Source organism: Carettochelys insculpta, chromosome 2, assembly GCF_033958435.1.
Source record: "Carettochelys insculpta isolate YL-2023 chromosome 2, ASM3395843v1, whole genome shotgun sequence".
NCBI classification, from domain to species: Eukaryota; Metazoa; Chordata; order Testudines; family Carettochelyidae; genus Carettochelys; species Carettochelys insculpta.
In genome coordinates, this window is record NC_134138.1 from 242,746,777 (window position 1) to 242,774,160 (window position 27,384).

The 27,384-nt window shown below is 40.7% G+C and overlaps 1 protein-coding gene across 5 annotated transcripts in view; it reads left to right on the top strand.

Annotated features, from left to right (window-relative positions):
• Window positions 1-27,384, top strand: part of PLXDC2 (plexin domain containing 2) — a 429,645-nt gene that overhangs the window by 278,520 nt on the left and 123,741 nt on the right. For all 5 annotated transcript variants that reach the window (XM_074984845.1, XM_074984847.1, XM_074984846.1 and 2 more), the window contains exons 5-6: window positions 20,780-20,902; window positions 24,474-24,592. In XM_074984845.1, coding sequence (XP_074840946.1) covers window positions 20,780-20,902; window positions 24,474-24,592 — 242 coding nt within the window. The remainder of the gene's footprint in view (window positions 1-20,779; window positions 20,903-24,473; window positions 24,593-27,384) is intronic.

Consider the following 27,384-nt stretch of genomic DNA (forward strand, 5'->3'; position numbering starts at 1 on the left):
CAGAAAAAGACATTCTTCCTCATCTGTGAGAGGAAGAGGCTGCCAGAAAAAATGCTGCTTTCTTTTGATTTCAGATCGAGAGCACATTTTGTGTGTAGACACTCTGCAGGCTCTTTCGGAAAAGGCCTGTTTCTTTTGAAAGAACTTGCTAGTGTAGATGCAGCCATTGTGTCTTAAGCCCTTCCTGAACTGCCATTCAGTACTGTGTAGAAGTAAAAGTGCTATTTGCTTCTGATTCATCATAAAGCATTCGACATCCCAGAACTGATTGTCCCTAATCACTGCTCCGACATTAGTCAGTTACTCATTGTGTTCCCACTACAAATCAGAGTGACCTGGATAAATTGGAGGACTGGGCCAAAAGAAATCTGATGCGGTTCAATAAGGAGAAGTGTAGAGTCCTGCACCTGGGGCGGAAGAATCCCAAGAATTGTTACAGGCTAGGGACCGACTGGCTCAGCAGCAGGATGATGGAAAGGGACCTAGGGTGGATGAAAGGCTGGATATGAGTAAACAGTGTGCCCTTGTAGCCAAGAAGGCTAACGGCATACTAGGGGGCATTAGGAGGAGCATTTCAAGCAGATCTAGAGAAGTAGTTATTCCTCTTTATTCAACACTGGTGAGGCCACATCTGGAATATTGTGTCCAGTTTTGGGCCCCCCAGTATAAAAAGGATGTGGATTTGCTGGAACAGGTTCAGCAGAGGGCAAAAAAAATGATTAAGGGTCTGGAGCACAAGACCTGTGAGGATAGGGTGAGGGATTTGGGCTTGTTTAGTTTACAGAAGAGAAAACTTAGGGGTAGTTTAATACCAGCCTTTAACTTCCTGAAGGGTAGCTCTAAAGAGGAGAGTGAGAAACTGTTCTCAGTGGTGTCAGATGTCAGAACAAGGAGTAATGGTCTGAAGTTGAAGAGGAAACGGTGTAGGTTAGATATTAGGAAAAACTACTTCACCAGGTGGGTAGTGAAGCATTGGAATGTGTTGCCTAGAGTGGTGGTGGATTCTCCATCCCTTGAGGTTTTTAAGGTCCAGCTGGACAAGGTCCTGACTTTGACTTTGTGGGGGTTGGTCCTGCTTGAAGCAGGGGGCTGGACCAGATGACCTCCTGAGGTCCCTTCCAGCCCTGTGATTCTGTGTGCTGCAAAATATATTAAAAACAAGGAAAAATTGGAAGATAAACTGCAAAATGGGCCTGTGCTGGCCACCATTTGCAGATCTTATATATGTTCCATGGTGCTGATTAATACAGTACAATAATGTAATCAAATGCAAGAAAAGTGATGAGACAGCAAGAGGGGAGTAACAGTTCTGATGACGATATTGTACTAGAGTAAGTTTGTCTGCAGTGCTGCCTGCCTGCTAATTTCCCACTCCCGGATACTGACACTGGTATATTCTTTCCCACCACTCCCATACACACAATCTGTCAGTGGCTACCCACTTTCTAATTGACTGTAGCCAAATGCCTTTCAGGAGAAAACCAACATGTGTTCTCTGGAATTATTTACAAAGGAGAAAAATAGGCTGCCTTCATTAATTACTTTTATACATTTCTCACGCAACTCTGCTCTCTCCATAAGCAGTGTGAAAAGTTATTAAGGGGGGATATAGAGTCTTCTGCTTTTGTGTTAAGAACTGTCCTTTAGAAAAGACTGATCATTTTTTCTCTGATGAGAAGGAGCACTGTTAGTAGGGGAAATTCAGGATAAGGTAAAAAACCAGAGGTCAGGATTCCGTTCCAAATAGCTCCCAGCTCTGCACAAGAAAGGAAATGAAAAGGGTTATGAAGAAATGTGATGTGTATGAAGAACAATGTAGAATAAGCCACACTCTGAAACAGAAGTCAAGCACGGATTTTCTCTTAAGTTGCTGCATCCTCTCTCTTTCATCTCCTTCAACACCATGGCGCCACCAGCAATCATGTTTGTTTTGGGAGCTCATTGTCTTCAGCAAAATTATATTGTCTGCCCTGGGTCAACTCTGACTATCTGAGCAAATATGGCCATCAGACAAAGGGTTACAGATGAGTATAATATTGGAGTCTCCATATTGCAGCAATGGCAGGAAGTGGAAGGAAATAGTGGTACATAACCTCTGAAATCCTTTTAAAAAATGTCATAAAATTGTTTGTCTATTTGATGTCCATTTTGTGTTCTTAATTTAGTCAGTGGGCACTTTTAAATCACCAATCACTATGGGATCTACAGCCATATCCTTTTCTACAGTTATTTTGTTGTGTTCTTTTTCTTCCATTCATTTATTAATGTAGTACTTGAGAAAGGAGTGACCTTTTCTTTCCCTTGTGGCTTGTACACCTTTTTAAAGGCTGACTTTTCCCAAGGTTATAGCATGGTAAACTCAATAGGACTGATCCCCTCTGCATTGAAAACCCTGGTTAAACACACTTGAGCCTCATCAGTTAAGTACTCTTTCCATTTCACAGGGTTCTCAATGGAACATTTTTTTCATTTAAAAAAAATTCTTTCTTCTGCCTTTTTTTCCCACAGAGCATAATACAATGATTACAAAATTATGTTCTGTGTTTGTTTAATTTTCCCACCTTTTCAAGTTTTCAAAACTTCTCCAATTTTGGGAAAATGTCAGAATGACAGGTGTCATTTTTCATCTTTCTATTCTGTAACCTTTCAGAGTACAGGAACATCGGAAAAGTTAGAGCTGGGGAAAAAAAGAGAAAAATGGTTTGAGGGAAATATTTTAGGCAGTGTTAACTATGTTACTATTGAAAACCAAGGTAATTTTTTAATTCAAATTGAAACACATTTTCTTTGTTTTGTTTTTGTTCTGAAATTTATCATTTTAAAAGAGATATAATGTCAGTTCCCTCACAAAAATTTTGCTTTTGTCAAAAACACCTTTTTTGGTAAGCTCTATGGGACACATGCGCACACATACACACACACAGATACAATGCACCAAAGAAGCTACAAAATGAGAATTTCCCCTTCCAATCTATTTAAATGCCATCATAACATTTTGCAAGTGCAAGGCTAACTACAGAAACAAAGCTTCCCAGATGTGCAGCCCAAGTGAGGAAATACTTCCTCTCCTCTCCCCTTTACTTTAGTTCTCACCCATCTAAGAACCAAGCTAAAAGTGGTTTGGTTGGCTGGAGGAGTGAGTTACTTGAGAGTTATCAAATTTCAAGACTTCTCATTACGTAGATACTATTTTCCAATATAGATCGTTGTGATTCTGTCCCCGTATCTTCTCTGAGGAAATAAGAGCCTCAATCAGACAAGAATGATGAGTCATTAGAATCTAAATAGCCTCGTGTCTTGTTTTCTCATGAATGTGAAAGTTCTGTCTCTACAATTCAAAGAGGATAAATATATAATTAAATATAATATAATTAAAAACATAGGAGCAGATGCAGCCGTTACAATTAAAATTGAAGTTTGATTACTGCCTGACAAGGTTTCTTTGCAGTATCCTCCCCTACACATCCACCACTCTGTGTTATTCTATATCTTTATGGCAATGTCCGTCTTTGCAGCATTTTAAAAGAAAAGTATCTTCTGGCAGTGTTTCATAGTACATGAAAACTCGTAAATCACTTTGCTGAATTAAATGGGATATTCAGCAGAATATATGACAATATACCAGATCATATTATGTTCACAAAAGTAATGAATATTACAGCAACCTTCAAAATTTACTCAAATAACACAGTTTCAACACATTAGAGGGGGTGTATGAGGTAATATTTTTATTAGACCAACTTTTGTTGGTGAAAGAGACAAGCTTTTGGGTTTCCACAGAGCATGTTCCTCTTTTCCAAATTCCATTTTTAATTACAAGAAGAGTAGGAAACATGGAGGGGAGCCCACTGTCTTGGCTATCACACATCTGCATGAGAGACTATAAAGCTCTGGCTTTGTCTACACGTGCTTTAACACAGCAGCATGATCACCGCAAGAAAGCTGATAAAGAGCTCTCCCAGCACTCTAGGTAAACCACCTGCATGAGCATGAGAGGAGTAGCTGACAGCCCTGGGGGAGCTTGCTGTGCTCTAAGGGTTGGGGTTTTCCCTGAGCAAGAAAGTTACAGCATGGTAATTTGTCAATGCAGATAAGCCCTCTGTCCACAAGAATGGAGGCTCATACTAGTCTTTTTCAAAAAGTTGCCCATTAGACAAGATTATGCAGTTATGCCTTCTCGGGTTTCCTGTTTCTGACATAGCACCTTTCAAGCAGAGGGAAAGAGAAGTTACTCACCGTAGTAACGGTGGTTCTTCGAGATGTGTCCCCATGGGTGCTCCACTTCCCGCCCATCCTCCCCGCTTCGGATCTCTGTTAGTGTTTTGCAGGGGCACCCGAGGCGGTTGGTCGAGGAACTGGCGGGGACCGGATCGCGCACATGGCCAGGAGCGCGCCAGGGAGCGGCGCGCGCCGGCGCATGCGCGGTCCGGCAGAAACTGCTTGGAAGATCCGATCTGCGGCGCCGGCCAAGCCGTCACCTATTGTGGAGCACCCACGGGGACACTCGAAGAAGAAGATTATTGCTATGCAGTTATCAAGTTGATGTGAAAATGAAGTGAAAAAAATCTTTCTTCTATTTTCACAAGGGGAAGCAAGAACAATGCAGTGTAAGAGGGTGTGACCTTAAGTGAGCTGATTAGTCATTTATTTATCTCTTTCCAATTATCTTAGGGATCTGGAATCTCTGCTTTCCTTTTCTTTAGCTATCAACCAATCAGTGTATTCATAATGACAACACCCTTCCAAAACCATAGCATTTTAACAATAATCCGTCCCACCAACAGGAGGAGGCAAAGGGCACACTTGCCCCCTGGCCTAGCATTTCAAAAAGGGGCCCAGTGCTCTGGCTGTTACCAGTGCTACTTTGTCAGCAGTGGCAGCCAGAGCTCCAGAACCCTTTGAACTGCGGCTTCAGTGCTGCTCTGGCTGTGAGGGAGTGGGGCCAGGGCATAGCCAGAGTCTGGGCTACTGAATGCTCTTAGCTCTGCCCTTTCCAGGGTGCAGAGCTGTGATCCCCTACCACCTTGTCCCAGACCCCACAGCAGCTATCGGTGCCACTGACAATAACCTATAGTCATTTTTGTGTGAAGGAAGTTATTCTAACTTGCCTTTCTTTGGGAGGCAATAAGGAGATATCAGTGCAATTTGGTAGATGTGTCCACAAAAATTATGTTAACTCTTTCATACAATTTGTCTTAATTTTGCTTCATAATTTTCTGTGAAAAATTATTAAGAGATACCAAAACCTCAAAAGAAAAAGTATCAGTTAGCAAAGTTTGTTCTTTGTGAAGTGATTTCTAAACTATATTTTAAACCACTGAACACTGGTAAAATATTTATCACCCTGCTTAAATGAATGTGTGAAATAATACATCAGAAACAATGTTGTTTACTTGTAATATATCTTATCGTACAAAAAACTTGCTGCTGTATTCCTAGTTGAAATATCAGATTTGATCTTAAATATACGAAATAAAGCAGTGGATCAGATCTTTACCTGAGATTAATCAGAGTTTTCACAGAAGTCAATTAAGATCAAACAGTTTGGACCAGCTAAGGATCTGGTCCAGAAATCAAAACTTTGCCTTTCCACCCTAGAAAAAATTTTAAAGAAAATTGACTTTAACCTATTTACCAAATATATTTGAAAGCATTTTTGTATAGCTTGACGCCAAACAGATATCTTCCAAAGTAATGAAAAGATGTGTCTGAAGGTATAAAAGAAAATTTTATAACTCAGGGTTAGAATAGTTGCAGCAAATCTGTCTTTTATTGCCCAAGGAACTGCTTTGCAGGATCGTAGTAGCTTTTAGGAAGGAAATAAATGGAGCATAGTGTAAATTCTCTTGTCAAAGATACTTCACCTGCTGACTTGTGAAATAAAACTGTTTTAGGTATTTTTAGGTTTGTTTCAGCAGTCAGGAGAATTTTCAGCAAATCAGTTAAGTTTTCTGAAAGAGTCTGAAATGGGCTTACCTGGGATGAGTCATCTCAACAGGATTCTGTCTGATTTGTATTAGGAGTTCAGCATCATGTTCCAGTATAGATTGCAGGTTACTGATAATGTGCTGGATGGGTCTGAGTTGAGGGGCTGCAGGTGTTCGGGTCACAGAGAGGTAGCCTTGTTAATCTGTGTTTTCACAAAACAAAAAAGCATTCATATAGCGCTTTAAGGTGGTATTCTCTTATTGATCTTCTTGGGGCTATCTAGAAGTAGCCAGATTCTGGGTATTCAACTGGCCCTGTCAATCTTTTTTTTTTTTTTTTCATAGTTGTTGTGGGTTTGTGTTGTTTTTCTTTTTTGTGTTTGTTTTAATTTCTCTCAGGGGGTAATTAAGCTTTACAGATGCCTGGTAGAGATCTTGACGTTTTTGCTCTGTCAGTAGGATTGAAGCTGATGCAGTTGTATCTAAGAGCTTTGTTACAATGTCTGCTTTTAAACCTTAAACATTCCTAAGAAGACTGAGCTTCATTGCCTGTTTTAAAACAAAAATAGATACATTTCCATACATTTCTGTAGCCAGCCTCTGTTCTGCATGTGTGTTTTCTACAGTTCTACTTCGCTGGATTTGAGTCAGATTTAACAATAAAATAACCATTCAGAAATCCTAGCTGAACCATTATTTTGCATTTAACTTCAATTTTATCCAGCTTTGTGACAGTAAAAACTATTATTTTAAATACATTTCCCTACATTTCCTTTTAAAAATATAGGTGGAGAGTCATTCAGTTCCCACGAGCATGCTCCATTTGGAAAGCTAATGATTTCACCGATATGCTTGTAAAAATACTCTGAATTCCTATTGCACATGTAAAATGTGTATAAATGCTTAGTTGAGTGCATTCATATGAAACAGAACATATATTTAAATGTACATTTCAAATAATATTAAAATGCTTTGAATATGTAGTATTTTCTTATCTATGGAATATGGAAAATGTTATGTAAAGTGTGCTGCAGGCATAATATGTTTTGCATATTGGGCACATAGTATATTTGATTAAATGTATAAGCAAATTCTGGCTCACAGAGAGGCATAGTACTCATAAAAAGTGCAGATGGGCTGATCACTACCCATATTCTGCTTGCCAATGATCACCAATGTTATCCAGGTGCAGAGACTGGTGGAGGTATGGTGTTGGTATCCTTTCAGTCGCAGCAGATTCAGTCATGTCTCCCCTTCTCCAACTTTTCCAGTTGTATTAAAAAGCACAGAAGGGGAAAGGAGTATTTGAAATAGTTCAGCATTTGAACAAAAAGCATGGACTTTAATTTTGCTCATGTATAATCCCAAGGGTGACCAGATATCCTGATGTTAAGTAGGCAACCTACATACCCCCTACTCATGCACACATGGGTCCCGTTTTTCCGCACTGGCTATGTTGTTAGGCTTTGTCTACATTACTTTTTCCCTTTACATTTAACACCATAGCTAGCACTAGTGACACTTCAGTGAGAGCACTAGTCTAGACCTGTATAGTGTCACCCTAATGACACCATAGGGGAAATAGGGGACAGATTAATCAGCATTTCTGGCCTCAGCTGACAGTTACCTCTGGCTAAAGAATCAACACATCTATATCTCCCACCAATCCTACCAATAATCAGACTCCACCACTTACTACAATGGTAGCAGCATTAGAATAGACAAGGTGTTTGTGGGATCAGGGATTTTAATTATTTTCCCATCAAACTCTGTTTGCACAACAGAGGGGTGTGTCTACACTAGTGCTCTTGCTGAAGCTTCACCATTAGTTGCTGTGGTGTTAAATATAATGGGAAACATAATGTAGACAGAGTCTCACATTTCCTAGATAACAGCACTGTCTTTGGCAGACGCTTCACATGAATCAGTTGCTTTTAGAAATGCCCAGCTCTCTGGGGGAATAAATTATGTGGATTTTGTAGACATGGATATTTTTCTGTGTGCACGAGTTTGGTATCAGACCTTGCCACAATGTACTCACAGTCACTTTTGTAATGACTGCAGATCTGATATACCAAATAATTTCAGATTACGTATATTGGGTTGCAGTGCCTAGCTCACTCAAGTAGTGAAATATCCTGTGTTTTCCCTTTTTATTTTATTTTATTTGTTTTTTCCTACTTACAACTGTCTTGGTTGATTAGGTCATGTGCAGGATGCAAGATGGAAGACTTCCTAAAAACATCTTATATGATAAATTAAAGGAGGGTCAAAGACAGAGAGGACACCTGAACTTAGATTTCAGGGCATCCAGAAGAAGAATTTCAATGCCTTAGTATAAAGTCACAGACTTGAGAAAATGTACTGAAAAATCATTCATGTTGGTGATCCAGTTTGGAGACAGTTATCGCAGAACGTGATAAACAGTGGCTCTCTACACTCAAAACAAAAAGGCTATGTCTACACTAGCCCCTCCCACCTGCGAAAGGGGTATGCTAATGAGGTGTTGCAATGAATGTGCAATGCCTCATTAGCATAATGGCAGCCGCGGTACTTCAAAAGTGCAACTTTCGATCATGTGTAGCTCGTCTACACGGGGTCCTTTTCCAAAGGACCCCGCACACTTCGAAATCCCGTTATTCCTGTTTGGTTATGGGAATAAAGGGATTTCAAAGTGTGTGGGATCCTTTTGAAAAGGACTTCCTGTAGAAGAGCCACATGATCGAAAGCAGCACTTTTGACATTCCATGGCCGCCATTATGCTAATGAGGTGGTGCATATTCATTGTGGCACCTCATTAGCATATCCCAAAGCGCCTCATTAGCATCCCCCTTTCGGAAGATGTGGGGGGGCTAGTATAGACATAGGCAAAGAGTGAAAAATAAGAGACTAGCCATGGGCGAAAAGGAAACACCGTTCATTGCATTCAGTGCAGTAAAATCTCTTTGTCCAGAATTGGCTTCTGTAGTAATCAAAAAAAGGTGCAACACCCAACTGTGACCTCACATCTGCAAATAACCAAATGTCTATAAAGACAAATGGAGCCATTGTATCTTACTTAACGGGTGTGAATAACCAAAACTTGGCCCTAAGAGCATTTTATTTTATAGGGAAGGTTGATCTGATGGAAAAGGGTTTGGTTGTGCCAGAACAATGGGATGTGCCTGAAATCTGATTGTTTTCCATTACATGGAAAGGGAGGGGTTTGTTAGTAAGGACAGTTATGTTCTGGAATGACCACACGGGGGCAGCAAGCTTCAGGAAGAGTTGTATCTCTGAATGACCACAGGGAGGGCAGCTGCAGCTGTAACAAAGTGGATGGCTCAGAGCTCAGCAGGTTGCTGGCCACAAGCAAGTGGCCTCCCTGCCCCACAGCTGGAGCCCAAACCCTCAGTCCCAGCACCAGACATCAAGTGGGGAGCCAGCCCAATGGCCAATACAGCCCCTGCCACCCCGGGAGCACCCACTGACCACCCAGTGTAGCCTCAGCTAGCATCAGGAAGTGCCCACCAGAGTACCTCTCCGGAAAGCACCTGCAGGCCGGGCAGCACAGCTCTGGGGAACAGAAGTCCCAAATAATGCCCGGGAAATCCTCTAGTGTTCATAAACAATAGATATGGCAAAACCTATAGGACTACAGTGGCTAGATTAATGTACCCATAGTATATTATGTAAACAGGAGATAGGACAAAATCCTGAAGCCTTCACATTTATACAGGTTAGAGAGGAAGTTCTGTAATAGCTGCCAGGTTTGATCAGCTGTCACTTGTTTTTTCATTAACAAAAGTACCTCAGGCAGCTAAATAGATGGAGATACGATGTCCTCAGTTTGATTTCCTTTTCCTGTCTTGTCGTCTTGTTCCTTTATCTTAGTCTGGGCCACGCCAATTGTACTTTTTTGAAAATCCAAGCATCAGAATAGCCTAACATCTCAACAGTCTCTGTGAGCAAAGGAAACCATGTTGAAGCCTAGGGAGGTCAGTGTGAGTGTGCCTAGATCCCCCAGGCAGCCGACTGGTTAGAGCTCACTGTTAACTGAGAATCTGGGGTGTAGGACTTCTGGGTGCTTACCCAAGTCTGTTCCTTCAGTTTGGGGCATGGCCCCAAAAGTCCACCCCCCCACCTCAGTGGGGTTTTCTTTTTGGGTTTCCCCCCTTTGTGCCTGGGGGAGAGTTTGGAGGTTTGAGTCTTCCTGCAGCCAACCCAGCAGACAGCTCTGGCTCAGATCCTGCAGACAACCAAACCAGCTCCTGCTTCTTCACTGGTCAACACCTAACTGAGCTAGGCACCCTCCTTTTATTTTCCCTCCAGGTCTGGAACTGGCTGCAGGTGAGCTGCGGTGGAGCTAATTGGGCAAAAAGGCCTTGTTTAGCCCCTGCACAACCAGACTGTCCTCTCACACACTCACAGCGAGTCTTTCAGTTGATTTCAGTGGATCTTTGATCAGCTCCTAACTAAACATGTTGTCTTTGCTTCACCCTGGGGAAATCCCTAGAACAGACAGTCAGCATTGCAGTTCTATACTAGCCCTCCAAAAGCACTTACTTTACCAGTAGGCTCAGGGCAGGTGATAGGCAGAAGGCTCTTGCCCTTGGGGGATGTTATCAGCCAACCCAAGTTAGTGAAACCCTGATACTGAGTCTGATTCATGCCAGGGACAAACTGGTGGCCCCAGGATCTGTAAGATTAAAAATATATAAACCCACCCCCCTCAGAGAGACAGCGGAGGGAACATACAAGACCCATGTAGGCTGCTACTAGCTGACATCATTTATAGCAGCTCACGATAGCTCTATACGCTATGCTGGGACTAGAGCAAAAATAGCCAGAGAATCCAGGAGCTTCGGTTGTCTCCTTTATAGCTTCCCCTCTCAGCTGCATGCAGCAATTTTAACATGGATTTGGATGAAAATGATCCATAGAGACTCTGCACTCTCCCACTGATTAAATAAGGAAATTAAAGGGGAGAAATTAAAAAGATCATTTCAACAGCACTCAGCAAGGTAGTACAGTGGGAATGAGTGTCTATTACATCTCTCCTGGCACAGCTGCTTAGTTTTGAATATAAAATTCCTCAGCTGACATAACGGCTTCATATCTGATGATCTAGCTGGGAGTGTATTTCAAGCCATTGGAGTGAAGGGGTGGATTTTTCTCCATTTCCAATTTTTGAAACTTTCATGACATTTTCCTTCTAGTTTATATGCTTCTAAAACATAACCAGTAAACCTGCAGTGAATGGCACGCTTCACTAGCAACTCAACCTCTGCTCAGTGGAAGCTTCTTTCATATCAAACCTTTCACTGTGTAGTTACTGCTGACAGATGGTTACTTTTCCAGCTATGTAACCACCACTCCTTGTCTTAGGAGGACTTTGAACATATGGTTTTGCTCAGCACTGGTTGAATGATAATAAATGGACATTTTCTTCCTAAGGCAGTCTGGTTTTTTTTGCATGTGTAAACTGATGTTATTTGTTTAGATTTTCTTTTTAAATGTGCTTCAAGCTCAAGGTGCATGTATTAATGCATTTTCAAATAAATATATTTCCAGGTAGACCAATAGTCATATTAACTCTCCTCCCCAAGCCCCGTGCCTCCTCTTTAAACCACTGGCCACTTAATCTGTCCCCTTGGGTAAGACAGATGAACTTGACGTGCCATGGAAGTCAGTAATTACAGCCACTCTCCGGCTAGCAGCTAGAGTGAATTCTAGAGCTGAGGTCTCTTCGCTGACAACTTTCTTTTTACAGCCCCATCACATCTCAGCTGATGTCAGATCAGGCATAGCAGTATTGCGCAAGGGGAGAGGTGATCTCAAGTGTAGGAAGACCCAATCCAGATAGGGCTTTGTAGATCATAAAACAACTTCTATATAACCCTGAAACATGAATATATGTGTGCAGTAGATGCAGGGTCAAGTGGAGGCCCTTGCCATGCTGTATGTTATTTAGGGATTTGCTATATGAATTTAATCTAATGCTCCAATTTAGCTCTTCATTATCAGAGCTAAACAATAAAGAGAAAGACAATTATACTTTTTTATAGAGTCCTTCAGATAAGTGTCACAAAAATGCTTCTCTGCCTAAATCTAAATAGATTATAACATTCCAAGTCCTAGCAAATGAACAGCTTGGTGTTTGCAATAGAAGAAGGTGCTGTTTGTGTTTATTTTTAATAAGGATGTTTTGGTTGAACTAACAAAGCTAAAAAGCCCTTATATAAATGCAATGTCAGGAGTATTTGAAAATGAAATTTCTCTTTGGGTGCATCTACACTAGGAACTAACACTAGGAGTTAACTTTGACGTTAGACACTACTTCAAAGTAGCCAGCAGAGAGTCTACAACATTTTCCCTTACTTCAAAGTTAGGGAGCCCAACTTCGAATTCCTTACTCCATTCTTGGGAATGGAGTAGTGCCCTACTTCAATGTTTAACTTAGGAGTAGGGCATGTATAGATGTTCAACTTCGAAGTTGTACTTTAAAGTAAGCAACTTTGAAGTTCTTGTAGTGTAGACACAGCCTTTGATTATCTGTGTTACTAGCACCTGGATTATGGAAAACTTTTACTCCTGAAAGTACAAGTGGAAAGAATTTTGTGTACAGTAATCTTGTTCATATCTTGTACAGTCCAAATAACTTTTTCAGTTTGAGAATTTGTGTTTTTGAATGCAGGAGGAAGAACATCAGAAATTTGGATGTTGAGAATTACCAAGCATGTTATTATGATGTATTCAGTACGCCATTTCAGCTGCCAAATTACATCATTTTCCACTGGCTTTCTATGTGCCTTCAAATAAAATATTTTTGTTGAACACCTACCATAAACTTTCAAGCAAATCATTTTCTATAAATTCCAGTTATTCAAATAAAGGCCTTAAAATAAAGACAAAACCCTTTAAAAGTCACATCTTGCAATAGCTGAGAAGGAATCCTGGACCAAAAGATCAAAGTGAGTAACGTATGTGCAGGCTGAATGGAATCCTTCAGATACTTCTCTTCCTATGAGTGTACTCTTGAAAAATATAGAGCACCTTTTTTGCAACAATACTGCACCTGAACACCTTACTCAGTCAGATTTGTGACAGCTTTTTTGATGACACCTAATGTTTGAGCTATCCCTCTATACAGGACCTCGGAACTCAGAACCTAAGCTGTTTAATTTGATCGTAAATCAGCGACGTATTTAAGCATGTGTCAAAATTTAAGCCTGACCATATGAGTTGTGCCACTGAGGTCCATGTGTGAAGTGTATAAAACAAAGCATGTGTTTACTGATTTTAGGGCCTTAGAAGGAAGGAGATTATTTTCAAGACAGAGTATTTCATTCTTTATCCCTTTATCTCATGTTTTGGCATATCGTCAGTGAAGAAAAGGTGTTGAAGTGCAAGGAAGGTATGTAATCTAGTGAGCCAAGCACTGAGCTGCAGTTCAGGAAATGTGAGTTTTATTCCTGGCTCAGCTACTGGCCTGTTGGTTGAAGTGGAGCAAGCAAATTTGCCTCCCCATCCTCCAGTTTTTCCATCTGTAAAAGGGGGCAGTGATCTGACCTCTTTTGTGAGAGCTACTGCCGAGCTAGATATGGTTAATTATTTATTAATTGACTTAGTTATTCACACTACCTAAACCAAGAGTCGGCAACCTGTGGCTCCAGAGGTGAATGCAGCTCTTTAGAGAGTCATTTGCGGCTCCAGATGCTGCAGTCACTGACTCCTGTGCTGCTCTCTGCCCTGCCACCAATGAAACAGTAGAACTAAATTCAGTTGATTTAATAGCCAGCAGGGCAGAGGGAGGGATCTGGCCATCAAAACACCTAAATTTATTCCTACTATTTCAGTGGTGGCAGGGCAGGGAGCCTCAGAGGAGTCGTCATTGACCACGGCCAGAGCTGCAAATGATTCCATTTCGGCCCCAGGAGAGAATCATAGAACACGAGAACTGGAAGGGACTTTGAGTGATCATCAAGTCAAGTCCCCTGCCCTCACAGCAGGACTGAGCACCGTGTAGACCATCCCCGATAAATGTCTGTCTAACCTGATCATAAATATCTCGAGCAATGAAGATTCCACAACCTCCCTAGGTAGTAACAGAGAGGGAGCCGTGCTAGTCGGTATACTATCAAAACATAAAGTAGCACTTTAAAGACTAGCAAAATAATTTATTAGGTGGTGAGCTTTCGTGGGACAGACCCACTTCTTCAGACCATAGCCATACCAGAACAGACTCAATATTTAAGGCACAGAGAACAAAAAACAGTAATCAAGGAGAACAAATCAGAAAAAATGATCAAGATGAGCAAATCAGAGAATAGAGGGGTAGAAGGGGAGGGAGGTCAAGAATTAGATTAAGCCAAGTATGCAAATGAGCCGCTATGGTGACTCAGAAAATTCCCATCCCGGTTCAAACCACGTGTTAATGTGCCGAATTTGAATATAAAAGACAGCTCAGCTGTCTCCATTTGAATAGTGGTATGAAAATTTTTCTTCAGTAACATGCAAACTTTTAAGTCATTAACAGAATGGTCCACTCCATTAAAATGTTGACTAACTGGTTTGTGGATCTGGAGAGTTTTGATGTCTGTTGTGTGCCCATTAACCCTTTGTCTAAGGGAGTTAGAAGTCTGTCCAAAATACCTCCCTAGGTAGTTTATTCCAGTGTTTAACCACCCTGAGAGTTCATAAGTTTTTCCTAATGTCCAACCTAAACCACTCTTGCTGCAGTTTAAGCCCAATGCTCCTTGTCCTACCCTCAGAGGTCAAGGAGAACAATTTTTCTCCCTCTTCCTTGTAGCCCTCCCAGCTTGCTATCATCTTATTTTCTTCCAGCTGTTTGCAGAAGAGTTCTGCAATTACTTGTTTCATTATCTTTCCTGGCACAAAAGTTAAACGGACTGGTCTGTAGTTTTCTGGGTTGTTCTTTTTTTCCCTTTTCATAGATGGGCACTATCTTGGCCCTTTTCCAGTCTTCTGGAGTCTCTCCTAACTTCCAGGACCTTTCAAATATGATAGCTAAAGGTTCCAATACCTCCTCTATCAGCTCCTTGCGTATTCTAGGATGCATTTCATCAGGCCCTGGTGACTTGAAGACATCTGACTTTTCTAAATAATTTTTAACTTGTTCTTTTTTCCCTGGAGTAGGGAGACTCCAGGGGGTAGTTGTACATCCTCTCTCCCTCCACCAACCTGCATGTTCTATGTTGGCCAGCTCTGGCTATCTCCCTCCCTCTGCCCAGCCGATGCAGGTCAGTAGCAGGGCAGTGTGCCAGGCAAGGCAGCAGATCTGGAGGCTGAGAGGGGAGGGAATTGTGGATTAGGTGCTGGGGGGATGGAGGGGAAATTGGTGCTGCTGGCTTTCTTGCAGGGGACTCCCTTGCAGCCACTGGCAGCCCCTTTACCTGCCTCTGCCATGATTGACAAGCATCCCCCAGGCAAGCCCCGGCCACAGAGCTCACGGGAGTTTGTGTTGGCCTGTGTGCGGGTGGAGCACATGCCCAAATATGCTGCATCCAGTTCCCAGCTGCACTGAATGCTTGAGCCCCAACCAGCATAGCGCAGCTAAATTCAGAAGCCATTACAGCTGGGCAGTGCCCCCAAACCCCAGAGCTTGCTGAGTGTACCTCAGGAGGCCTCCCCAGCTGCCACTCCTGTTGTCCTTCTCCTCAGAGCATGGATCCAGCCTGATTCAGCTGCTGCAGCTAAGTGAAAGTGTCCTGGTCTTCTCTCCAGCCTGGCTCCCTGCCCCAACATGGCAGGGAACGTCCTTGGCAAGTTTTCAGCCAACTTTCCTCCCTCCCTTTGGCCCCGAGGAGCCCCTTTCTCCCCCGGGGATGGGAATTGAACCCCTCTGCCCCTCCACCCCCGACCCCACATAGAGTGTGAGGAAATAGAATATGGAACAAACAACAGGCAACAAACATGTATCATATTACAAACCATTGTGTGTGCACTGTGCTTAAAATAGGGGTTACAAAAAGTATGTGTGGTTTGATGTTATTTATTAAGGACTGTCTTGTATTGACGTGCCTGGCTGCTCTTGAGATATCGATTTCATCCTCGAATTTGAAAAAATGTCTCTTCTCGCTGTTTTGGTTGCAGACCCCTGACCTAAACCCTACAGTTTCCTTGAATTTGGGCATAATGGAGAAACCTTGTGAATGGTGTCTGGACATGCCTATTCATAGTGAATAAACTAGAAGAAGGCCAAATTCTTCAATCCTTATGAAGGCAAAGTGCCACTGATTTTTGGAAACCAATACCCAACCTAATTTTTCCCTTGGATCAACTGATGGAAATCCCAAGTCACTTCACTAAAATCATTTCAGTGTGAATCTATAGCAGCTAGTGGAACAGAGAGCACCACTTTGTTTTGTCTTCTGTAAATGGAACTGACATTTTGAAAATTTGCCCATGTCAACCAAAAACCTGGCCAGCAATGTGCTCTTCTCCATCAGTTTGTATGTGTATGTACACCCACACACCAATTTTTTTTTATTTCTATACTATTCACCTGTACTTAGCTTAGGGATGTTTTTGTATTTGCTCTTGTTTTTATATTTGTTCATGTTTTACATAAGGCTGTTATAACTTACAAAATCTGGAACAACAGAGTCTGATAAACTTCATCCAAACATTTTAGTGTCTTTAGATTCAGCCCTTTTCGCTAGATTTGCAAAAGAGCACTCCAAACTCTTCCCACAAAAGGAAGATTGAGTGGTTCAGGAAATTGTAGGTCTGGAAAATTCTTCCTTGACTAAGTGAATAGACAGTTATTACTACCATCAGAAAATTGGCTCATGGACGATACAGGCGATTGCTTGCCAAATTTCTGTGGAAGGCCCTTCAGGGTTAAGTTAAATTTATATGTGCCACTTACTTGAATTATTAGTGGCAATGATAAAATATCAGCAGTGGTGGAGCCTTTGAATCTCTGGGATGCTTTGAACTGACTTTGTGTTTTTTTCCAAGTTCTTCGGAAGTATGACAGGAGTTGTCGTTAGAATGTCCTTTGTTGAGAATATTCCCGGTTTCCCTTCTACTTTCCACTTTTATCTAAGAGAAAAATGTAGCACTAGCAAACGAGTAGTAATATGCATTATGGCAACTAACTACCTGGATTGATAGATTTATCTACTTAAATGTTCCAACAGTTACATTTTTCCTTTGTATTTTATTTGACATGAGTATTAGTTGTGGTGGTAATATGTACAAATGTAAACTGGGTTGAGAGGGTGTGTAATTATATGAGGTCCCTGGAGTTACCCCATAAATTAATTTTGGTCCGGGATGCTAAAGGTAATCCTGATACGTGAATGTGACTTTCAAGATTTTCCATATATCATCTTCAGACAATTATGGGTGTGATTGTAGGTATATTGATCTAGACAAGAATATGACAAGTTGCCTCAGGGACCATCAAGAGACAAGCAATGAGTGAAGCAACAGATAATTTAAAAGTCTGAATAAGCCAACATGAGAATGCTTCTCAAGAGAGTTACATTTAGGAAGCAGACAGCAAGAATTGGGAACTAATAAAAATGCATTTTAGTGACTGTTTTCTGATGTGATTCATATTTAACCTAAGAAGACCTATGGTAGAATACAATTCTTTTTGAAAATCTATCTGCAATAAAACATCCCAAAAGTTTAGATCTTAAATGACTAAAAAAGCACGTAAAAAGGGGAGGGAAATAAAAATTATGGGTTTTTATAAGCCGAGAGAATTATTTTTTTCCTACCAGTTTGTGAAAGTAAACATTGTAAAAGATGTTTGGATATGCTTTATCTGTCTCTGCAAATGTCTGCAAACCAGGCCACCTGCAGTTTGGGGCCTAAATATAGATTTGGAAGCTGAATAGTAGACATCCAGATTTTAGAGTATTATGATCAACTGAAACTGTGAAATCACAAGCTGTGTTTTAAAAGAAGACAAAGGCAATTGGCTCCTCTAATCCAGCTCTTGGGAGTGCAAGATGTTTCCTGGAGTTCATTTTCTGGAATTTATCCAGCATAGTTTTAATTTTTTTAATTAATGACTTTTTTGTAATTTCAGCATGGCATTACTTCATGATATTTGTAACTGCAACTACCCAGACAAGTTTGTTATTTTTTTTTCTTCTGCAATTAGCCGTGTTAGTCACTGCACAGTGCAACCGGTATAGCTATGTACCTGAGAAACTCAGTCACACTGTGCAAGCATTTAGTTAAAAGGGGTTTACAGTTTAGACAGTACTGCAATGTATCGTGTGTGTGTGTGCGCACACACACATGCACACCAGTGCTGCCTGATTAGGTACTTCTGGTTCAAATGAGGTATAAAAGTTAACTGCTGAATTCATAATTCTGATGTTCATAAGTGTGGTTCTATAGCAGGGGTGGCCAACCAGTTAATGACCAAGAGCCAATGATAGAGTGCAAAGAGCCACATGGTTAGAGTGGAAAGAGCCCTCCCCTCCTCCAGAACCAGGCACTTTCAGCTCTCTGCTATAATCCAGTGCTCCACTCCTTCCCCCAGAGCCAGGCACCCCTTCCCTCCCCAGCTCTAACTCAGTGCCTTACTCCTCCCCCAGAGATAGGCACCCCCAGTCTCCCACTCAATCTCAATTCCAGCAACTCACCAGAGCCACTGCCGCTGCTGCCACACACTTCTCCCAGCAAGCACTGGCATGCGTGCACAGAGCAGCAGATGGCACTCCCAGCATGTGGCTTCAAGCAGGAGCTGCATTTAATTGTTCAGAGAGCCGCAGGTTGGCCACCCTTGTTCTACTGTAATTTCACAGCTTCCATTAATTTATCTTAGCTTTCCTAAGTGCTCCCATGTGGACATGCTCTAAAAGTGAAGATCCAAATATAGGATAGTTAAAGGCACCAGGTTTAGGATGTGAGTGGGCCGGGGGAGTGAGGGGCACGTGACAGGTTGGATCACAGAAGTCTCCTTGGGATTGTCTCCTGGTGCCCTGATCAAGCTCCCAATGTCCTTCCTGCCCTCCAGGGCCCCCTACGACATTGTCCTGCCAGGCCAGAAGCTCTGGTTTCCCCCCAGCCAAGACATAGAGCTGAGGTTACTGCCCCACACCAGAATAACACAGACTTTGAACCAGCTCACTTCTAGGAGAAGTCAGCTATAAGGCCTTTGGCAACATCCAGAAAGTCAACCCCCCCAAAATGGACCAAACCCCCAAGTAAATTTGCCTTACCCAGTGTAAAAGTTTTACACAGAGAAAGTTCATAAAAATGTTCACCCGCCGCTTTTTCAATAAAAGAGAAAGATGCAGAGGTGCATAGTGGTTGCCCCCCAACCCCCTCAAGTTACAATTATTTACAGCAAGCTTGATAATAAACTAAAGTGCTTATAAAACATAAAAGTAGGGCTTAAATGATTGCAAAGAAAGACAAATCAAATTGTTACTAAATGAAAATAAACAAGACACCTGCTAATTCTAATCCACTAAGAATTTTCTTAAGTGCAAATTCTTATCTTAAATAGTCATGTTTATCTTATGCCAGAGTTGATCTTTTTCTGACCTGGGCCCAGCAGCTTTGCCTTCACCCTTTCTTCCCAGGTTTCCTCATGTGTATCTTGATAGGGCTGGGGGTGCAGTTTCAAAAGACAAATGAAGACATAGACCTGATAGCTTAAATAGACTTTACCCTAAGGCATGAAGCCTTTGCTCAATCTCCCACCCCACAGAAAAATACAAGATTCAAGATGTATCCCAGTACCAGGTGTCATACTCACATGACTTCCTAGGACCAGCCACCATTTGGTTTGAGTACAGATCCATTAGGTTCCTAAAGTATTACTAAGGGCCCTCAGTAGCACCTTTCAAATTAAAACCTTTCAAATTTATACTTCATATTCCTAACTTCACACACAAGAATGAGGGTGCACAAAAATAGGATATGCAAATTCAAAAGACTGTAACTTTAAATTTGATATATTACATGGCCAGTTTTGCATGAAGCATCTTTCAGTTATGTATATTCATAAGTCAGTTTTCATAAAACATGGGGACCCTGACAGAGTGGGGCATTTAGGGATACTAGTACGGGAACAGAGGTTTACCTAGCCTTTCAGACATAACAAATACTTGTCTCTGACATCATTCAACCATCTTGTTCATTGAGATTGCAAGTGCTTGAAGGCAAAAATTCCCTCACAAGCTGTCTTACCCGGCATACCATATGGTCACACGGCTGTGCCATTGCAGGGGCAATGTTTTAAGGTGTGCAGTGCAGCTACTCTTTGTTGCTCTCCTGGCAACAAAATAAAACCACCTTCAACTAGGATCAGTATCTTCCTCTACAGGAGAGCAGTTAGTGCCAAAGAAGTGCTGTCCACACTTGTGCGGTATGTCACGCCCCCGAGTGACAAAAGTTTAATGACGCTTTGATGTATGTCTTACAAACACAAGACAAGGTGTGGCCTCAGCCCTGAAGATCTGACAACTGAAAAGACAAAACAAACAGACTAATGAAGAGGGTGGGAACAACACATGAAGAAAGTAACAAAGATGGTGATTGGCTGCATTTTAATAATACCTGCTTTACTCAGCACTTCTGAGTTTCACCTCATCACTGAAAAGTCTTCACTCTGCAATGAGTTTTAATCTGTTTTTTGCCAGTGTGAAAATCTTCTCCTTGAAATGATTCCTCCTTTGTTCAGAGCTCATTTCTGATTTCCTGCATGAAAATCTGTGTGCCATGTATTCTATTGTTTAATTTACTGTTAGAAGTTGGTGATGAGATTAATTTCTGTTTAATTACTTTAAAACCCTGGCAATAACTAAATGAATCAGACCTATATTAAATATTTTCTTTATGAAAATACTGATTTGTTTCCTTCTTTATTGTAGGTTTCATATATACTGGAGAAGTTGTGCATCGAATGCTAACAGCCACACAATATATTGCACCCTTGATGGCCAATTTTGACCCCAGTGTGTCAAGAAATTCAACAGTGAGATACTTTGATAATGGTATGTGTTGGTGTTACATAAATTTTGTCTATCCTTTGGCTATTTATATTTTTCCTTAATAGCTTTTTTTTTAAAAAAAAGACAAAGGCTACTTAAAATATCATATATGGCTAACAGGCCATCTAAAGAATTAGGTTAAACATTCATAAAATGGATTCTAAAGCATGTGTAGACATCAATGAATGGATTGTATTAAATAGTTAAAACACAGGTGTTAGAACACATAATATTACTTCTAGACTTGAAATATACTTTATCACTGTAAAGAAGAAAATCTTTCTCTTCCCAAGGTGCATAGCCCTCTTGATTCAGTTGTAATAAGCCTTGTCCATGCAGTAGTTATAAAGAAAATAGCCATATGACATATGGTATTAAGCATGCAAAGAAGCAGGGTATGTACAAGGCGAATAAACCTGACGATGATTAAATGTGCAGTGTGCCCAGTACAGAAATTTAAATTTGTCTGTACTAGCAAATTTAAATTTGCCTGAACTTTTCCTCTATAGGAAAATCTGAAATGTTAAAAAGCAAAGTGAAATGTTACATGTAGTGCTACTTTTGGGGATACATTTGTAAAACATAAAATGTAAGGATTAGAATCGTAGTTTGTTAAAAATCAGCCTTTTCAAAGCTTGCTCCTCTATGATGAAATGACATGCACTATGTTAACACCTATCGTAGGTGGCAAATCTATTGATGTCACACAAGATACTGATTCCATATTTCATATTTAAAAATTTAGGATAACATTTTCAAATGTGGGTGCTTAAAATTTGGTATATAAGGCCAATATTTTCAACAGCAAGATCCTAAAATTAGAAAATCTGCATTATATTCACATTTATATTAACAGGGACTATGCCTGTTCCTGAGAAGAGAGACTAAACTAGTGTTTTTGGGGAGGCATATTTCCTCAGTGTGATTTGTAAGCCCATTTTATGGAATGTTGATGAAAACATTTCATGCCAGAAAACTTATCTTGAATGTTATGCTCATCCAATCAGAAATTAGCAATACATACCTTCCCAGCAACAGTCAGTTAAATTTTTTCAGACTATTTTTGCCAAAAATATTCAAATAAGTACATTTGAGAAAAGCCTGCTCCCTTTACAGATGATTTACAAAGACTAATGTGTTGACATTCATCCAATAAATTATTTGACATGAACTATTCTGCCAGCTGCAGTCGTATCATAGCGTTATCTTTAGTCAGCTACTTCATTTCTTCTTAATTCAACTGATGCACAGTGTAGTCTTCTTTTTTACTGATATTTGTTGAGAAAAATAAAGTCTATATGGAGAATTTCCATTATCATCAGTTGTTAATCCAGCTGTACAATCAGTTAGGTGCTATTGCTGAACCTGGATTATTGACATAGCGCCATGTATGTATGTCTATATATGCATGTGTGTACGGTATATGCCATATACATAAACCATAAATGCAAATACCTGTAGATATAATGGAGCTGTCAAGTACAGGTATGGCCATAAGCACTGGGGAAACCTGATTAAATGAAAGGGATCTGAGGGTATGTCTTCACTGCACAGAAAATTGCCCAGGTCAAGGTTGCTCTTCTGGGGTTTGATGTCATGCACTTCAGAGGGACACACAACATCAAACTATCTGGAGTTGGCAATCGACCCCTAAACTCCTCAATATAACAGGTAGTAAGGGAGGACAGCAAGGTAAGTCAATTGTCAATAAGTCACTTCTAGCTATGCATTTGCCTACCATCAACTTAATGTCTAGTGTAGACCTGGCCTAAATGTCTTTGCGGAGTTGCTTATGCTGCATACCTCCCTGACATGATTCCTTGGTGCCTGGGTGGCACAGGCTCTGTTACATTGTCCTTAGAGTGATGGGCTGGGTGGTTGCCTCACACTCTGCATACATCCTTAAAAGAAACTAATATTCCCATAGTCATGCAGTTCTGCTGTGTTGCATGGGCTTTAGGACTGAGGATTTGCCTTGTTACTGTTACTGAAAAGTAATAGAATGAGTCGAGTCATCGGTTACTTATTTCTGGGTTTTTTTCCTTTGTCATAATCCCTCTGTTGTTTCCCCTTGAATTGTTTGTTTTATAATTATGGGTGGAGCTTAGTGACCTACCCAATGGTTGCACATGTTGTTATCTCTGATGGATCCCAGCCTGGCAGCTGGCTCTCCTGAGGAAAAAATAAAAAAAAATCCAGTGCTACGCAGGCTGCTGATTCCCGCTTGTTCACAAGAGGGCTGAGATCTACTTGGAAATGGGAAGGGTCAAGTCTGGCCCATTGATGACTTTTTGTTTGTAACATTATGCAGATGAAAATGACTCGAACTGGGAAAATTAAAATTGAAAACAGTCCACTTGGCTTTCAAAATGAGCTTGCACTCTCATTGCTGTGATGACATTGTTTTCAGTATTGACTTACATGATAAGACCATGAAATATACAGTTGCAAATGACATGATAGACTTGTTACAGTACATGGTATCAAAGATTTGCATTTGTTTTATGAACACATATGGACAAGAAACAGGGATAAAAGCTATTGTGCTAAAGATCTGTGGCCATAGTGTTTGCAGGATTCACCAAGTATGTTTTGAGCTAGAAGCACATTGACCCACCTTTGAGGCATCCTCATGACACAAAAGCAAGGAGTGAAGCACAAGTTTTGTAAATCAAAACACATAACTCCCATTAGTGTTAAAGGGGCATGTGCACTGGGGGAAGGATATAGTCCTAAATATGAAAAAGACATTTTCAGTAAACACTGTTCTGGTGATAAATTCCTTCCAGCCTGGCTGCCTGGATATGTTTTGTAGCTTCTCCACATCCGTAAAACATGTCTTCAGGGCATGTGAGCCACTGGAAGATACATTTTTAGCGTGCTGCAGGGGATCCAGCCAGACAGCTCCTGTAAATATTAATAGGCCTTTTGTAACTAAATATCTGCGTGCCCAACTTAACATTTACCCCTGTCTATGACTTTGTATTGGCTTTTATTCAAGACTGCAAAGTTAGTATCTATTGCGAAAACCTAGTGTTACTCAAGATACAGAAGTGTGGTGAAACCTGACATTGTGCAGAACAATCAATGCTGTTTTTATTATTGAATAATTATGAGGTGAAACTGAATACCTTTTATAATCACCTAAAATAATCACTTTTTCAATACCTGTAAATCCTTTCACTCTTCAATCTTGATAGACATTGGGTTTATAGGGTAACTGAAGGGCACTGTGGCATTGTGGTTAAAGCAGCAAACTTCCAGTAGGAATACTGAGTCCTGTTCTCAATCATTGTCACTGACTCACTGTATGACATTAGGCAAGTCACTTAACCTGTCTTGCCTCAATTTGCTTATTTATATAATTGATTATAACACTGTATTATGTGTATTACAAAAGGGGTTGGAGCTAAGTAACATTTATTAGATCTTTGGTGTTTTAGAGCCTTTGGCAGAAATGTGGTATTTATACACATGAAGCATTGTTTTTGTTTAATATACATTTAGTAAATGCTAATGCTAATGTTAATGAATATTTTTCTCATGTTTTTCTTCCCCTCTCCTGGACTCACAGGAACAGCACTTGTTGTCCAATGGGATCATGTACATCTGCAGGATAATTACAACCTAGGCAGTTTCACCTTTCAGGCTACCCTTCTCAATGATGGGCGTATCATTTTTGGATATAAAGAAGTAAGTTTTGTCTGAAAACCATCATGTGAATGACTGTATCACTTTACAATCCAACAGTTTCTGTTTATCAGGACCTAGTCTATATCATTTTATTTTGTTACTTGGAAGTTCAAATGTGTCAATTTTTTATATTTGTAGTTTTTCTGTTTTATTACTCATAAGAACCCAGTTCTACTGAAACTTGAATTCCTTTCCAAAGCTAAAGGTCATATGATTGCCTTGAAAACTACCGAATGGTTTTAATATCATAGTCTCAGAGAGGTAGCCATGTTAATCTGCTGTATAGCTTCAGAAAAATCAAGCAGCCCTGTAGCACCTTAAACACTAATAAATATTATATATATCTAAATGTATGTAACAAATTTGTTAGTCTGTAAGCTGCTACAGGACTGCTTGTTTTTAACATCACAGTGAATGTCACTGTTTTCTGGATGTTTTCAGTGTTGATTTTTTATCAATGTTGTAGTGGAGGTGGGGAGATAGAATCTAATTTGCTGGATTAGTTGAGCAAAATTTATCCCTTTTGTAAATACATAGTAGTTGCCATTAAAAAGTGATGATTTATCAATAGTGACCACACCTCAGTATCCGAGACACTGCACTATTTTCCAGTTCTTCAAAGAGGAAACAACTAGCATCTCACTGTTACCTCTGTGCAGAGTTTTCAGTTTATATGCAGATTGGAGCCAGATGGTTTGTCTGCCCTTGGTATAAGAGTGGTGTTGAGTGATGACAGACTCTTTCTGCTTCAGTTTTGTCCAGTTTTGCTCACTTAGTCTATGTCTACACTAGAAGCATCTGTCAACAGTAATATCTGTCAACAGAGTTGTGTCGACAAAATCTCTGTCATCAGAGTGCATCTACACACAAAAGCAGATCAACAGAGCCATCCGCTCTGTTGACGGAGAGCAGCCAGACTGCCCTGCCCTCTGTCGACAGAACAACTGAGTGAAAGCTCTGCAAACAGGGCTGCTTGGTGAACCGGAAGCCCTCTCTGTTGACCGAAGTGTCTGCAGTGCACTTCTGTCAACAGAAGTGTTATTCCTCAAATTTTTGAGGGATAACTCTGTTGAAACAAATGCAGAGTTCTGTTGAGATTCTGTCAACAGAACACTTTATGTATGTAGACGCTCCCTGCATTATGTCAAGAGAAGCCTCCACCGTCAACAAAACTCTCTAATGTAGACATTAGCCTCAGGTTCTTGCAAGTGCTTCAGGAGATTAGAGCTGTGACCTGCACTTGGACTTCTTTCCTGGCAAGTAAAATGAGTTGGGGAAATATTTTCTAGTCAGTTTCATTCACTGTTGTTTGTCCATCTTGTTACTCATGTTCATAGTGACCCAGGTACAGTAAAAGCTTTGGTACACAGAAAAATTCTGATATCACTTTCCAGTGTTTGCGGAAGTCGTGTTTATTTGGTGGCCCTGAGGCAGTAGACGACCTGTAAAATACCGTACTGTATTCAGTAATAGTGTTGAAAGGAGTTGTGTTAGGTAAGGTTATTTTATTTCTTAGATGTTTTTGCATTTGGTGAAAAATCTCAGGTAACTGCTACCCCCCTATTCTCCATGCACACCAGATAACAAAGCTTATATTTAATATTTTTTATCTCATATTTTTGACCTGCCAATGGTTGCTACTGTTGTAGAAGGAAAAGCTATAGCTTTTCTGTGGCCTGAAATTCAGAAGATAAATTCTCTTCCTTGCCACAGACTTCCTCTGTAAGTACATGTAAGGCTTATGAACCCAGGCCTTTGGCAGGAGGGAATGAACCTGCAACCTTAGGGACTTAAAGCCATATGCTTTACCACATGAGCTGAAAGTTAGCTCACTCTCAACTAAGGCTATGGAGCAGAAACTTCTCTCTCACTTGTCAGTGGTCTCAGTCACTCTGGGGATAAATACAGGCAAGTCATTTAATCTCTCTTGGTCTCAATTCCTCGTCAATAACATGGGGATAATAGTAGTTCTCTACACTTCATTAAAATCTTAGGTACCACGGAAATGAAGCCACATAGACACCTCCTATATATAAATACCTGTCACCTCCAGACTGGATTATTAAAATGTAATATTAATGTGGCTACTTCTAAAGATTATTTGAAAACTTCAGGTAGTGTTGAATGTTAGGAATGCCTTCTTAGCTGTGTTCTCAGCAGACATACTGCTGTGTTTGTGATATGTTCTAACTTTGAATTCCTTTCTGGGTGTTATGGAAGATGTTAGTATTGATTTAACTTTGGAGCACATTGGCCTATCTGGGGCACAATAATAAACCAATCTGACCAGGGTATGCTGCAAGATACACATTTTCATCCTGGCTGTCAAATAGTAAGAAGGGTTAAAGTTGATAGAGAAGTTAAAATCTTCATGGGTTTCATTAGCAGTGGGGACTCTGAGCCAACTTTTAATTTTTAAGGTAAGTATTCCCTAGAAAGTGGCTTGCATATAAACCAAGAATTTGAGAGTGGCACATTTTGTAAATTGAGCTAGTGATTGTAAAATGGCAACCATTGCGGTCATTACTCCCCGTTCTCCTGTGGCAGTGGCCACACTAGTCCCCTCATTTTGGAGTGGACATGGTAATGAGGCTCTTTGGCAGATGCTAATGAGGTGCTACCATGATTATGCAGTGCCTTATTATTGTAATGGTGGCCGCACGTGCTTCCAATGTGCCACTTTTGAAATGCATGCCACCCATGTAACCAGGGGCCTTTCGAAACAACCCCCTGATTTTAAAAGCCCCTTCTTCCCAAAACCAAATGGGAAGAAGGGACTTTCATAATCAGGG